This window comes from Pholcus phalangioides, unplaced genomic scaffold (assembly GCF_987345545.1).
Source record: "Pholcus phalangioides strain wild (caught in Gottingen) unplaced genomic scaffold, Ppha-v1.0 ptg000022l_1, whole genome shotgun sequence".
Taxonomy (NCBI): Eukaryota; Metazoa; Arthropoda; class Arachnida; order Araneae; family Pholcidae; genus Pholcus; species Pholcus phalangioides.
The window spans coordinates 38,489,337-38,504,872 of record NW_028301615.1 but is presented as its reverse complement, the minus strand read 5'-3'; the positions used below and the strand labels follow the sequence as shown (position 1 = coordinate 38,504,872).

General features: G+C 37.2%; 1 protein-coding gene across 3 annotated transcripts; it reads left to right on the top strand.

Moving 5' to 3' along the window:
* The first annotated feature begins 1,633 nt into the window (after positions 1–1,633).
* Positions 1,634–15,162, top strand: Nipped-B (Nipped-B cohesin loading factor). 3 transcript variants are annotated; one of them, XM_089249337.1, is made up of 3 exons: positions 1,634–2,134; positions 5,572–5,676; positions 6,669–15,162. In XM_089249337.1, the coding sequence occupies exon 3, from the start codon at positions 6,748–6,750 to the stop codon at positions 13,402–13,404; it is 6,657 nt and encodes a 2,218-aa protein (XP_089105463.1). In that variant the 5' UTR covers positions 1,634–2,134; positions 5,572–5,676; positions 6,669–6,747; the 3' UTR covers positions 13,405–15,162. The 3 variants fall into 3 exon arrangements, with proteins under 3 accessions (XP_089105463.1, XP_089105465.1, XP_089105464.1); XM_089249339.1 differs by lacking the exon at positions 1,634–2,134 and adding an exon at positions 2,235–2,255; XM_089249338.1 differs by lacking the exon at positions 1,634–2,134 and adding an exon at positions 3,635–3,714.
* Positions 15,163–15,536: the final 374 nt, after the last annotated feature.

Sequence of the window (15,536 nt, the reverse complement as noted above, 5' to 3'; positions counted from 1 at the left end):
TCAATTCTTAATGGCAAAAAATAACTTTCCTGTTTGGTTAGGGCAAGATTACCATATTTATCCATTCATCATAATCCAAATTTCTTGAAAAGCGCTTGTACGTGAAGTGATTAAGGAAACGGTTTGCTGTCTCCTCTGTAGTTTAGTGGTAAGAGCACTCGATCGGCCATGCAAAGGTCTCGGTTCGCTTCCCGGTAAGACATGGGAATTTTTCTTTCCAAGAAAACAAAATCGGCATCTTTTCACCCCATCCAGTTTTCTGTTTATCTTGTAATTACCGAGTTGATGGAAGAAATAATTCTAGAATTGGTGAAAGACAAAATTTCAGAATTAATGGAAAATGATCTCAGAATGGATGAAAATTCAGAAACAACGGAAAAAATTATTGATGAAAATTGAGAAAAAATCTCAGAATATTAGTGAAAGCTTCCAAAACTAAATAACAGTGAATGCAGGACCAACACCTATAGCAGAAAACCTCCACTCGAAGCTCGTGACGTGACGTCACTGAAGTAGTCCATTTCACCTACAGTCATTGGATATACTGCAAAAAACGTAAAGATCTTGGACTGCTATATCCAACGGCTACAGGTGGAATGGACAACGTCAAAGCTTCGCGCGAAGGCTTTCTGCTGTAGCAGGTGTTAGCAGGGCCCGGTGTGACGTCCCCTGTCGCACCCATCCCCCCAAGGGAGGCTTTGTCGGTACTAATATCTAGAAAAATCTCTCAGATTCAACAGTTTGTGAAATTCTTTCAATGATGTAAAATATTTTTAAATAAACTATGTGCTCAGATCTCTTTCTTTTTTTCCTTAACTTAAAAGTTTTAAAATTATTTCTCTAGATCAGTGTTTCTCAACCACCGGGCCGCGTTAAAACATCATGGGCCCCTGGACCAAGGGATTTTTCTGAGGCTCCACTTCTCTTGAGGGCCCGGGGGCCTTCCCAGGGCCGCAACTAGGGTAGAGCAGGAGGGTCTGGTGTCTCGGGCGCTGAACCAGAAGGGGGAGCTGAATTCACCCTTTAACTGCTTCTTCTACATTAGAAAGGGCGCGGAAGTGCCGGCCTGCCCCGGGTGACAAAATATCTAGTTGCGGCCCTGGGCCTTCTACCCACAAAAAAAAAAAAAAAAAAACAATCGGGACGCTGGCTTCTAAAGGTTGAGAAACACTGCTCTAGATCATTCATGTTCAACAAGATATTGATTTAAGGAGAAAACTGGAATTTTTATGGTTACATTCGATCCCGCTTATGACATTTTTCAGTAAAAACGTCATGAAAAAACGCTGTAAGCGGGAAAACGCTTTTTAAATGGCAAATCTCAATGAGTATTAGCAATAATTGGGAAGAACACGAAAGTGAGTCGTACTAAGCGGGAACGTTATGAGCGGGATTCACTGTATAGACGCCGGGTATTTTTTGGTTTTTTTTTACTTTTTTGGAACTTATATCGATAGAGTTATGCTTTCGGACTTGATAAAAAAAATTATAAACTTGTATCGTTTCCTCATTATTGTTATATGTACAGAAAAATATACGCATTTGTTTGCTAATTAACTGATTATTCCGAAGGGCTAATGAAGTCCCAATCGATTGAACAATCGTTCTCACCTTTCTGTCGCACCTCGGTGTCAAAAAGACGTTTTTTTTAGTGTGGGGAACCTCGGGTGTCGAGGCTATGTTCCTGTTATCATCATGTATAATGGCCGTTTTTGGTTGCTAGCGACCTATTCTTGAAGTCTTTATTTTGTGGCTACCTTACAAATCGTTGTTATCCATCGTTGCAAAGTGATACAAAACGTCACCGTTGTTTATTTCAAAAAATACACGAGTCGAAATCGCGTCCATATCCGAGTGTTGATAAATAAGAATTCAAAGAAGAAAAAAAAGGGGAAAAAGAGCGTTAACAACTCCGTTCTTCAGCAACACTGACGCTATTATGGCTGTTTCAGTGACCCCGCGTTCCATCCTTCGGTTACCAGGATATGCATACAACGTCAAACGTTATATCATTATATAGTACGTACGAAATTAACAGTGTGTTTCGCGACATCGGCGATCGGACGCGATTGTTGCAACATTATAGTGTTGTTCACTGTCTGCCCTCCCCCCTCCCATCCTTCGGGAAATAAAGGTAATATTTATATTCGTATTATATTTATCCCCCTTCCCCCCTCCTCATCAGCTGAAGATCGGTTTGGTTAGGCCTAGAGGGATTTTTTGGATTTTGTGTTGACATTCGTGTGTTGTTTTGGGTGTGTTGTTTGTGTATTTATTTTTGAATGTTCGTTGTTTTGTGATTGATAAATGTGTGTTGGGATCGGTTTCAAATTTTCAAGGCAGCGAAAATTCCTTTTTCTCTTTTTGTTATGTATAAAACTACCGATTGTAAACAAACAGTTTTTTTCCCTCCTGTCCAATATTATATAATTGTCTGCTGTTTGTTGTCTGCTTTTCTTTTGTATTTCGTCTTGGTTTGACTTGCTCCTTTTCTTATTGTCGTCTGTTGCTTTTACTGAGGAATTAAGTGAGGCTTCATAATATATATATATTTTCTGGTATTCAAACTGTCATGAGCTGTGATAGAATATATCCCATCAATCCCTTGTGTTAGAATACATGACTGTTAGAGGCACTGAGGTACATTATAATTCGATTATTTCATTAAAAAATTAAAATTGTGATTCAAACATGTGGAAAAAAAACGTGAATTTTCATGTTGAAACTTGTTCATGTGTATTTTCGCTTTGAAACTTCTTCGTTCTTCTTAACTTATCCCGATTTGTAGAAGCTGCGTAGTTATGGATAGGATCAAAGATTTGTTTCATGTTTCTCCATTAATGTCAATGCAATAAACATCACAGAATCGATCAAATAATAACTTATCCATGATTGGCCACGTTTGAGAATTTTGACCTGTGGGGAGGGGCTCGTGGTGGCAGAGGGTCATTTTGCATGCATGGGGAGGGGAGGCTGGTAACCTTGCATAGCAAAATGGGTTAATAATTGGTACGAGTTAAATTGCTTTTGATGGTAGCATAGTATTCCGAAACATGATTGTGATTTGAGCAGTTTCACTACCCTATTTTTTTTTTACAATCAAGACTAGAACTGTAACTGGCATTTTTGTGGGGGGGGGGGGGGGGGAATCATGATTTTGCTAGCCCCACCTCTGCAAAATTTTAAATTTTATAACACTTTCTGTTCTCACCTAAAATTTGCTGCACCCCTTTAGTTCGAGCCCTGATTGAGACACTCCCATGTAGGCTTGGCTATTTTTTTTTATGGCACTCTTTCGTTGTAACCATACCCAATTGGTGCATTTTGGAACAGCTATTGGTATACTCCTTTTTTTTTCGTTGGAGACTTTTTTGGCTTTTTCCAGCATGTTAGTGTTTTTCTTCGTGTTCAGCCCTTTTTTCTTATGCCATTTTTTTCTGTTGGCTATTATTATTTCCTTTGGCTTCTAGGTTTGCCATTTCTTTTATATTGGTGTATATTGTCATCGCCTGAAGGCAAAATCGCCCCTAGAAGTCACTAGTAATAATAGGCTTTTGAGTTGAAGAGTGCAGAGTTTTAATCAATTCAATCTCTTAGACGTTTGTGAATACTTTTTTCTTTTTGCCTCGTTGTACCATCTATACTGTTTTCGCAGTATGTTACGTTCAGTATTTCTTGCCAGAATACTTTGATTTGGATCTTGTTTTCTCTCAGGTTGGGAATTTTATATTTATATTTTTATTAATTTTTTGCATACTAATCATTATACCTGTATTTAAATCCCGCAATCATGTTTTTATTAAACCCAAAAACTGTTTTGCCCTGACCACATTGTATTAGTCATGAAAGAGTCCCAATTTTTATCTATAATCCAGAGAATATTTATTCCGAAATCATGTTTTTATTTATATTTCATATGTCGTTTCATTTTCAATCTCCTATTTGGGCCAGGATGATATTTTCAATCCTTTATTTAGTCAAAGAATTATACTTATTTATGCAATACTGTTGGCCCAAGGCCCATACAAGAGGACGCTGTAGATTTGTACACACGCTTTATAGCATTTGACAAAAAATCTGAGATCATGGGGTGGGGGGGGGGGGTGGTTTAACAATAGTAGAGGGGAGCTTGTTCCATTCAACTATGGTATTAGGAAAAAGACTGAATTTAAAACAATCTATAAAGGCAAAAGTAGGTTTTAATTTTTTAGGGTGGTCAAGTCTATTGTAAACATAGGGAGGCTTAGTCAGAATACCGTACATATCAAAATTTAAATGACCATGAATAATCTTGTAAAGCATGGCTAAGCGGGAGATTAAGTTATTCGGTGGAGATTAAATTTGAGTTTAAGATCAGAAACTGAACTAAAAGATGACCAGCAGTCGTGAATAAAGCGGACGGATTTATTTCGGATAGATTCAAGTTTGTCTATGTTATTAGAGGTGTGGGAGTCCCAGACCTCAGCTGCATAAGAAAGAACCGGAGAAATATAAGTTTGGTAGCAGAGAATTCGAACTTCATGAGTAGAATGTTTGAGGTTGCTGCGAAGGAAAAAATATTTAGTCAAAGAATTTAGTTTTGTTTGTTATTGTATTTGTCGTCATTCATTTTTTTACTTGTCATTTTTTTAACAGCCATAGTAAAATTCCTATTTGGCAATGCATTAACAATTTTTTTCTTTGACAAGTAAAATGTTCGGAAGCATGACTATTTCACTTAGAAATAGTCAGAATAAGCCAAAATCCACGACATATGTGGCAGAACAATCAGTGCTACTGCAGAACAATCTGGAAGTATTGAAAACACTATTATTGGGATTTTTATTTCAGAACATTTTCATTCGGTTGAGGGCTCGTTGCAGAACAATACAAAACATTCTGCTTTGGGGGGTTTCACTCTTGGTGCCCAAAGAAAAAAATTGCTAACAAATCCCCAAAAAGGGATTATATTATAGCTGTACTGAAATAATTGGTCAAACTTGATCATTTAAACTCTCCAAAAGTAAAACCCGTAGTGGTAGGGCCATCTTAATGCATACAGGGCCCCTGGTATGATGGTAGCATGATGTTCCTATTCATGCTTATGATTTGAACAGTAGCCTTTTTGACCATTGAGACGAAGGCAGTGACTGGAATTTTTCTGAGAAGGGGAAAACATTTTTCCACCCCCACCACTGTAAAATTCAATGATTTTATAATATTTTTGTTCCCACCTAAAATTTTCCGATCCAGGGAACTTCCTGCACGGAAATTATTTCCTGGATATTGCAAGCCAGAAATGATAGAAATTTTTTGTATACCTAATCTATGTTTGATTTGAGTAGCTTTATTAAACTTATGGAGTATGTGGGGGTGGAATAAGAATTCCAAAGAAGAAAAATGAGTTCAGAAATTTGCTAATGGGGATAATCATGGCACTTTGTGATGCTTTAAGATTTGTAGTGAAAATGCAAATAAATTATGAGTGCTTTGTGTTACTTTAAAAGCTTTAGTATGATCACAAATGTTTTTTAAAAGTAGAGTGTTGGTAATTTTTTGGGAATTATTTTATTCACTTTTATTCTTTTATAGGTGGCGATTTGTTCATTTGTGCTGATGATGGGATGATCCAAGAATGCCCGCTATTCTGATTACATATTCTAATAACAAGCATATGATGAAGCTGCTTTGGAAAAAGTATGCATTTAATTCATATCATTCATTTGATTTTCATGAATATATATATATTTTTGTTAGCAAGCATAAAATCATTCATTTTAATAGATTTAGTTAATTCTGTCCTGTAACGTCCCCCCCAAGACTTTTATAGGATTTAGGATTTTAACCATTTAAGTAGTGGTTCTTAACATTTTAATGACCCCCTTCCCCTTCAGTAAATTTCAATTCACATTTTCCACATCTCTTTTCGAATAATGTAATGCGTAATGTGTGAAAAATCCTAGATGCCACAGCTTAAAGTTATTGGAAATTACATCATGTTGTAACACCGTGACACGCAGACGGTGTTACAGTTTCTGATGCCTCGACAGTCTTTCAAAATAATAGAGCTGCTGACATGAAGGGAACAGGCGAGTTCCGAGAAACAATTCTTATGAGGAACCGCTGGTACCATCGGACCCATCTCAGTCCGTCGGCGGCTCTGTTATTTTGAAAGACTGTCTAGGCGCTAGAAACTGTAACACCGTCTGCGTCTCACAGTGTTACAATGTCTACTAGTGTGGAAAGGTACCCAAAGTCCCAGAAATGTCAAAGGATACACCATTTTGAACTGATTTTTTTGGCTGAAAATTTTTTCTGCTGCCTATAAGATTATTGCTATTGTTTAATTTTTTTTACTTTGTCTAGCCTATATGCAAAAGTGGTATCATGGAATAGTTGCTGGTGTACAAACCTACACAAATTAGCTGGTGTTTGTTTATATTTCATTTATTTGATTATATTCACTCTATAATTGATTTTTGGTATTGTTCTATGTAAATGAATTCTAGTCTATTGAGTCAGAATGACATAGGGAACTTTTTTTAAATCCAATGATGTGTATCGATAGTTATAATTTAATATTAAATATGTATGAAGTATTTTTTTAAAATAATTTCACCTTTTTCTGTTATAATTGTAGTTGAATTGTAATTGAACTCATCTTTATAGTTTCACATTCTTTTCCATAGGTCATATATTTTACCAAAGAAATAAGATTGCCCAGCATGATTGAATGATTCCTGCCACCTTCTACCTCATCGATGAACCATGATGAATGGGGAAGGACCAAGTGTGCCGATAACTACACTAGCTGGTATCCAAAGTCTTACTGACTTGCTTCTAGAGTTACCCCTTCCCACTCCGCTTCCGGGATTCACTGGCCACCAAAGTTTACTGGCACACTTGCGAGAGCCTGAGGAAGCCAGGCGCTTACTGAACACTCAGGAAAGCATTCTTGTACCCACTCTGCTTGAATCTCTTGGGTGCACGAATACAGAACATATTGAGGTAAAAGATGGATACTATGGTGGAACACCACATGGTGGACAGATTTCACAGCTTGTGCAGTTCCTGGCTAGTCGTAAGCCAGGACTGTTTAAGGGAACAGTTGCTGGCGACTTCAGCAATGCTACCTGGATCCAGAGACAATGCACCCAGCCAGTGGTTCATCCACAGCAACAGCAAGCATCGCAGCAGCTACCATTTGCAAGTGCTGCTGCTGGTGTTTCACCTTGTCACCCACATTCATCGCAGGCCAACAGCCCAGCTTACTTCCCTGTTGATCAGCAGGGAGCTTTGCAAACAAATAGACCTATGCACAACAAATCTGTGAGCATGGTGCCACCCAAGTCACCTGCATCAGTGTATTCTCCATATGCACATCCACCAACGCCACAGCAACATCTACCATTGCATCACAATGCCATTTCTCACTCGCCTGGCAGCTCTATGTCTTCAGGTCTACCAGAAAGCCCACAGATATTTAGTCCTCCTTCTAATGCACCCCCACACCTGGCAAATACAAATGCGCAGGTTCCACCTCATGCTATGCATCCATTCAGCAATGGTAACTGCATAGATAGTTTACCTGTTGCCTTGCCTGTGACAAAAACTAACAGCAGGACAGAAAATCATGTGACTGAAACAGTGCAACAACAGCCTGTTGTGGCAACAAGTGCTAACTCTTCATCAGAATGTTCGCCTTATTCTATTCCCCAAAATGCTGTGAATGATCTTTCATCATTATCTTCACCATCATCATCATCTTCTACCCCGCAACATATAAGTTCATCAGGTGTAATTGTGAATCCCGTGGCTCATCATGTTAATAACACCAGGACATTATCATCAGAGCCTCATGCTCCAACAGTCAATTCAGTAGCATTAGGGCATACAATCGCAGATCCGGCCATAAACAATAACTTCACAAATGCTGAAAGCTCAAACCAGAGTGACCAGTCCTTCAAAGCACCAAGTGTTGACATGTCTGCATTAACATCCAAGACTCAAGTTCCCAACTTTGAGGGAGGAAGTACGATGCAGAATCAAACTATCAATAACAATAATATGCAGCAGCCCAAGGTGATTTCGAGAAATCAGTTACCGGAAGTTTCAGTTGTTCTTAAAAAACTGTCACCCAAAGAACTTGAAATAGCACAAAAAAGTGTCAAACAGTTCTGTAAAAATCAAAAATCCAACATCTCTGAGCCAGCAAAATCTCCCGGGAAAAGTCGGAGCGCTGATCCAGGAAGCCGTCGCCTTTCTGCTTCTAGTGAAGCGAACAACAAGACATCACCAAGGAAAAAAGTTAAAAATGAGCTCTTTCCTAACAAAAAGGTTGAACCTGTGAAGGAGCGAGCTAGCAAACGACCTCTTGTGCTGAGTGATGATGAGGATGGTGATCAAAAAATGAAAAAAGAATCGACTTCAAAGAGAGCAAAGAGTAGGAGAACAAGCTCTCAAAAACGTTATATCGAATCTGGTTCTGAGGATGGTCATGCTAGTGATATGAGTTATCGAGAGGATTCACCTCCACCAGCAACCACCAGCTTTAAGGTAAAGAAAACGAAGAACAAGAAAATTAAGAAGGAGCTTTCAAGCCAGATGCTTTCAGTTGAAGATCTAATGGATTCCAACACATACCAACATTTCTCAAGGACTGTGGAAGCTATATTTGATTCTATGGAAGACATTGATTTTTCAGCTGCCATAGATGAAGATGTGGAATGTCCGGCTGAAGCTTTGATTCCATTGCACCAGCTACAAGACCTGTGTAATGAAGCTGCAAAACTTAAGATGCTAAAAGCTTTGAATCAATTTCCACCTGAACGTCTAACCCGTCTACTTAATATACTGGAAAGAAATATTATGGATGGAGCAAAACTGCTTCCAATCCAAAACATGGATGAACAAGATGAAGAAGAAGCCAAGTTGTGGCTTGAACTTGCTATGGAGAGGGTCACGCGTAGTGCAGATTCGTCTCTTACAGCTTTATATATCATGACATGTCCAAATATGCCAGAAAAGGTATTTTTAGAAGATGTGATTGAGCGTATAGTGACATTTGTGAAGTTTCAGCTGCAGAATACAGTTTTTCCTGTATTTGATCCTGCTTACAGGCTTGATCCAAAATCAAAAGATGGGTATGTTGGAAATATCAAACAAAAAAGAGCCCATGCTGGCACTAAAGTGAAAGAAAAATCAGCGGTACAGTTGTACAACAAACTTCATGAAGCTGTGAGTTTACTAGCTGAATTATTAGATTCTCAGACATTGACAGACACTATAATACTACAGGTATCCACTCTTGGAGTCAGTCCATTTTTTGTTGAAGGTGTGAGTGAGCTACAGCTGAATGCTTTGAGACTTGTGACATCCGTTTTTGCACGTTATGATAAACATAGACAATTAATCCTTGAAGATATCTTAGCATCTATAGCTAGGTTACCAACTAGCAAGAGGAGCCTCCGGAACTATCGATTAAATTCTGAAGAAAACATACAAATGTTGACTGCTCTTGTGTTGCAGTTGATTCACAGCGTTGTTAGGTTGCCAGAGTCGGATTCTGAAAATTCAAAAAATGATTTCTTACTAAAAGATGAGCAGGAAAAGCAAGAAAAAGAGCAGAAGGATAAAGTTGTAATTGATAAAGATGTTCTTATAACAACATCATACGATGCATCTCTAACTACTGCCATCAATTTTCTTTCTGTATTCTTGAAGAAATGTGGCACCAAGAACGAGGAAATGGACTACAGACCGTTGTTTGAAAACTTTGTTCAAGATCTACTGAGTACAGTGAATAAGCCAGAGTGGCCTGCATCAGAGTTATTGCTTAATGTTTTGGGCAGATTGCTTGTTCAGAATTTCAGTAACAAAAGTATGGAAATGACTCTCAGAGTAGCTTCATTGGATTATCTTGGTGTTGTTGCTGCTCGCCTGAGAAAGGATGCTGTTACTAGCCAGCTTCGCAAGGAAATGATAGATGATTTGATTCAACGACTTCTCAAGGAAGAAGAGGAAGCAAATCTGGCGTCACCCAGAGGGAAAAAATCCAAAGGCAAAAAGGCACCAAAAGATGAAATTCAAATTTTACAGAAAGCCTTGATACAATATTTAGACGTGAATGTTGAAAGTGAACCTGCTTTGCAGTTTTCAAGAAAATTTTATATAGCTCAGTGGTACAGAGATGCTACTTCTCAGGCGAAAAAACATGACAAGGCTGCTTCACCATCTAAAGATCAGCCAAAACCAGAGCCCTCAACACCATCTCGCATGAAGGAAAAACAAAACAGGTCGCCTAGATCAAGTAGAAAAAAGTCATCTCAATTCAATTATGATGAAGATGAAATAGAAGAAGAAAAAGAAGAGGAGGAAGAGGAAAAAGCAAAGCTTGATTCTGAACAAATCGATGCAAAAGCTCTTGCATTAGCTGAGGAAAGAAAAAGATTTTTGCTGGGTGTAATAAAGAAGGAGACATCATCTAGATTGAATCTCAAAGATGACACTATTGATTACCAAAATGCCGAGTTGATATCTAGATTCCTAGCATCAAAGCGGCACTTCTCACTTAGTTTTGATTTGTATCTGTCTCAAATTCTCAGAGTTCTTAATGAAACAGCAGTTGCAGTTCGCACGAAAGCAATGAAATGTTTAACTTTGGTGGTTGAAGCTGATCCAAGCATTCTGGCCCGACCTGACATGCAAATGGGTGTCCATAGTAGATTGTTAGATCAATCCACGAGTGTTCGTGAAGCTGCTGTTGATTTGGTTGGGAAATTTATATTGGTCCGTCCTGAACTTACTAGCCAGTATTATGAGATGTTGACCGATCGAATATTAGACACTGGAGTGAGTGTTCGAAAAAGGGTGATCAAGATCTTGAAAGACATATGCGTGGAACAGCCAGAATTTCCAAAAACACCTGAAATCTGTGTGAAGATTATTCGTCGTGTCAATGATGAAGAAGGAATAAAAAAACTTGTAGGTGAAGTGTTTCAAAGTATGTGGTTTTCTCCCATTTCAGAAAGAGCACCAGAAAGAATACTGCAGAGAGTCAAAAATATTACACATGTTGTTGAAGCATGCAGAGATACTGGATTAGAATGGTTCGAACAGCTACTTACAAATTTATTAAAAAATAAAGAAGATGCCAATTATAAATCGGTTATGAAAGCATGCGAACAGATTGTTAACTGTCTAGTTGAAAACATGTTGCAGTTAGAAGAGTCTTCAAGTGGAGACAATGTAACTAAATCTCATCTTGTAGCCTGTCTAGCGACCCTACATCTATTCAGTAAGATATATCCTCCATTTGTTGTCCCTTATGCCACAACAATTCAGCCATATTTGAGCATGAAGTGTGATTCCAAGGCAGACTGTATAGTTCTTAGTAATGTGGCTCAAACATTGGAATTGGTGGTGCCTTTGATGGATCATCCGAGTGAATCATTTTTAGTCCAGGTTGAAGAGGGTATGGTTAAACTGATCATACGGCAGTGCATGATAGCTTTACAGCAAAGTTGTGTCAGCTGCCTTGGTGCTATCGTGAACCGTGTCACCCACAACTACAAACTTGTAAGGGATTGCTTCCAAAAATTCTTGGTAGTATTGTTGGGATATAAAAGAGAGCATGAGAAGAATTCAGAGAATCCTCTCTTAGCAGCACAGCGTCCTAAACTCAGGCGTGCTTTATGTACTGTTGGATTATTTTGTAGACACTTTGACTTTGACACAATAGACAGTGAAAGAAAAGATCTTAATCCACAGGACTCTTTAAAAAATAAAGTTTTTGAAGCAATAATCTATTTCAATAACTATGAAGATGAGGATATTCGTCTGAAAGCACTCATAGGTCTAGGATTTATGATGATACGTCATTACGAGTTTATGTTGGGACCCGAAGTAAAATCATTGTATCATTATCTTCTGACTTCGCCAGCATCTTCAGTCTTGAAGTGTCAAGTTTTGAAAAATATCAGCTTATACCTAGTTGAGGAGGAAGCGAGAATGATTCAGAATGATGCAGAATGGAGTAAAATGTCGAAATCTGAGGACTTGAAAGAGATGGGTGATGTAACATCAGGCATGGCAAGTACTGTAATACAGATATATCTGAAAGAAATACTTCGATCCGCCCTGCACAGAGACATATCAGCGCGGAAAGTTGCCTTGCAAGTCATTCATTTGATTCTCGGACAAGGTTTAGTTCATCCGGTGCAGATAGTTCCCTACCTTGTTTGTTTGGGGTCAGATGATGACCCCGTTGTTCAAACCAAAGCTGACCAACAACTGCAAGAAATCGAGAAGAAATATCCAGGTTTCATCCAGATGAAAGCATTGTCTGGGGTTCATTTCTCTTTTGAATTGCAGCAACTAATACAAGGGCAAAATCTTATAAGGGGTTTCAGAGACCCAGACTCGCCAGTTAGTCGAAACGGGTTCTTGTATTCTGTTATAAGAAGTACAAGACAGAGCAGAAGAGCATTTTTATTTTCATTATTAAAGCTGTTCGATGAGCAGAAAAAGACTCCCTTGCCAGAGCTTTTGTACATAGCAGATAACATTGTATATTTTCCATACATGGCGCAGGATGAACCTTTATTTATTATGCATCATATTGACATAATGATTTCAGTATCTGGCTCTAATCTTTTGCAATCATTCCGGGAAGGTCTTACTCCCAGGCAGTCTACATCTGCTCATAGTTCTGAAGAAAATCCAGTTCCAGAAGGTGACGATTACGATGAAGACGATGATGATTTTGATGCTATTCTCTCCAGGATACCAGAAGATACATCTGTGCTTCAAGAGTGTATGATAGCTTCTCAGGGTTGTGTGCTGTTACTATTTGTCAAGCAGACTCTCAAAGAACTATATGGTTTCACCGATAACAAAATCCAACAATATTCACCCAATGAAGCAGCTAAAGTGTACGAGAGACCCTTGAATCGCAAAGGACACGTACGGTTCAATCCACAGTCTGTGATAGACTTTATCATGGGCGAAAATCTACAGGGAAGTCTGGATGAAAAGGGCAAAGCCCAGCTCATTCAGTACTACCTTACTTTCAAGCAATTGATGCTGAAAATAGATCCAAACGAGGACGATGAAGACGACGAGGACAATCAGCAGAAACCAGTGGCATTAACAACAGCGGTCCTTAATGCTATGGTTTCTGTGCCGTCTGTGAAGACTCGTGATGCAGACCAGTCCACCGCCGGGGAAACGTCTACTCTGCCACCCATAAAAACAGTGATACCTCTCAACAAGAGCAAATCTCCCTCTCACAGTCGGTCTCATAAAAAGACTCCCAAAGCCGTCAAAGAGAAAAACAAAAAGAAACACAAAAAGAAGAAAAAACGAATAATCAATTCAGATTCAGAAAATTCGGACAGTGATCCAGATTACATGGATTCCTCATGATGATAGCTGATTTTTCTTGTACAGTGAACTTTTTGTTTTTTAATAGCCCGAGATTGTGATCTTTTCAGAATTCTGAAGTGTTCAGGGGCAAAGAAAAAAAAGGAAAACATTGATCGTTTTTATGTGGCGGTATTTTTCCTTCATGGAAAAAACAAACTAGAAAGCACGTCTTTTTTGAGATAACTGTTTCAGGAAAAACAAAAATTCCTCCTATAGATTTGTATGAAAAGACTAAATGGAAAAAAAAAAATTCATCTATCTTGCCGGAGGTAGAAACAAAGAGATATTGATGTAATTTATTTATTGACTCGCTTTTTTTTTCTTTTCTAAGGGAAAAAAACGTGTATCTTAAAAAAAAGTTTTGTGGGTTTACACAAACTGTATGTATAATTGTACAGTTCATTGAGAGTTCATGGGCAAAAGTTACTTGTTGTGTCCATTAAGTATAAATATATACATATATATATATATAGCAGGTCTTGCAAGTAATGATTCATTTCTTTTTTAATACCAGAGTTGCTTGTATACAATTGTTTCATATTGTTCTCTTGTACAGTTACGAAATACAAAAAAAAAACAAAGACAAAAAAGTACAGTTCTCAGAAACTGATTTATATAGGTATCTTTGTTACAGAAAAATGGGCGTTGAATATTCGCTAAATTCTTTCCCCTCCCCAGCTTTTATACTCCATGATGATAATATATATACATATATCTTTCTGTAAAGGAGCCCTTAATGGTTGTCGCATGACATAGATAAATTTTTAACTATACGTTGCCATTATCAGTGGCGCTAGAATTATTTTTCCTTTTCCCGAAGTAGTTCTTATTCTATGTGGCCCTAAATTTCGGGTATTTTTTTTTTAATTTTTAAAAAAATGAGAAAAGAGCTTTAAATTGCATTCTGACAGTTTTGTCGAGATACTCTGTCAGGGTATTTATATTTTGATGTTGGCACATTGATTCTGCATGGAAAGTAGTCCGAATGCCCGACGAAATATTTCATTTGGAAAATTTCATAGTTTTTCTCACCGGAGACATCTTTACATATTGTATATTTTTATAGGTCTGATGAAAAAAAAAATCATATAGAATATTTTATGCCGTTGTTTTACGTGTAGTACAGGTTTTTCTTGTTTTTTTTTCTCCCTCTTGCAACTCCAGCAACATTGTTGCTTTCATTTTTTTTAAAATTTGTTCGATTTAGTTTTGTTTTCTTTTTGTTTAGCATAGAGTTTAAGATTTCATTGTTTTCTCTTTTTTTTTTTATTATTCCTCATGCAAATTTGATTTTGTATAATGGTGTATTAATCCTTGTTTAATAATCTCTAACATTAAATTTTAAAAGTAAATTCAATCCCATTTCATATCCTGTACATCTTTATTTTTTTTCTCTTCATTTTGAAATTTGTCTAAACAGAATCATGATCTTTATTTTGCAAAAGAAAAAAAAAGTAGTGCAATATATCTCCATATTAAAAAATAAGGTTCGCTAAGTTAATTAAGCATTATAATTATTTTTTTTACAGCTTTTTTTGTTTATATGCAAAGATATCTTGTTAAAATTTCATTTTTGAAAAAATTATGGATAGGATATTTTTTCTTTCTTTTCTCACAGACCTTTCTAATATTTTTCATATTATCGTGTGTCTCTGCTAGACATAATTTGCCACTGAAGAAGAAAAGATTTTAATCCTATATTTTTAAAATTAGGTGTAAATTATTACTCATAAAGCACAATAAAAATGTTTATGGTAATCCATGTTTATTTCATTATAAAGTTCCAGCAATAATTTGATATTATGTTTCGTGGAAGTATTTAATCCTTTAGGATGGAGGGGAGGAGAGGGCTGCTGAAAAATGTTTTTGGAAAGTTCGAATTGCATAAAAATCAAATATAATAAAGCAGAAAGTTTTTCGAGACAGATTTTGCATGAGAAGGAAAAAAAACAGCAAAAATTTTGATTGACAAACTAAAGTGTACTAAATCTTACTACCTATTAAATATTTTTATCGGGTTACACAATTAATGTTCAATTACACTACATGCAAATACACTAAAATGTTTTAATTTGTTTTTGTTCATTCAATTTCTCTCGACATATTTCATTTAAAATAATCTATAAGCTTTG

Coding starts and splice junctions, on each gene's coding strand:
- Nipped-B (XM_089249337.1), top strand. CDS start 6,748: ATGATGAATGGGGAAGGACCAAGTGTGCCGATAACTACACTAGCTGGT.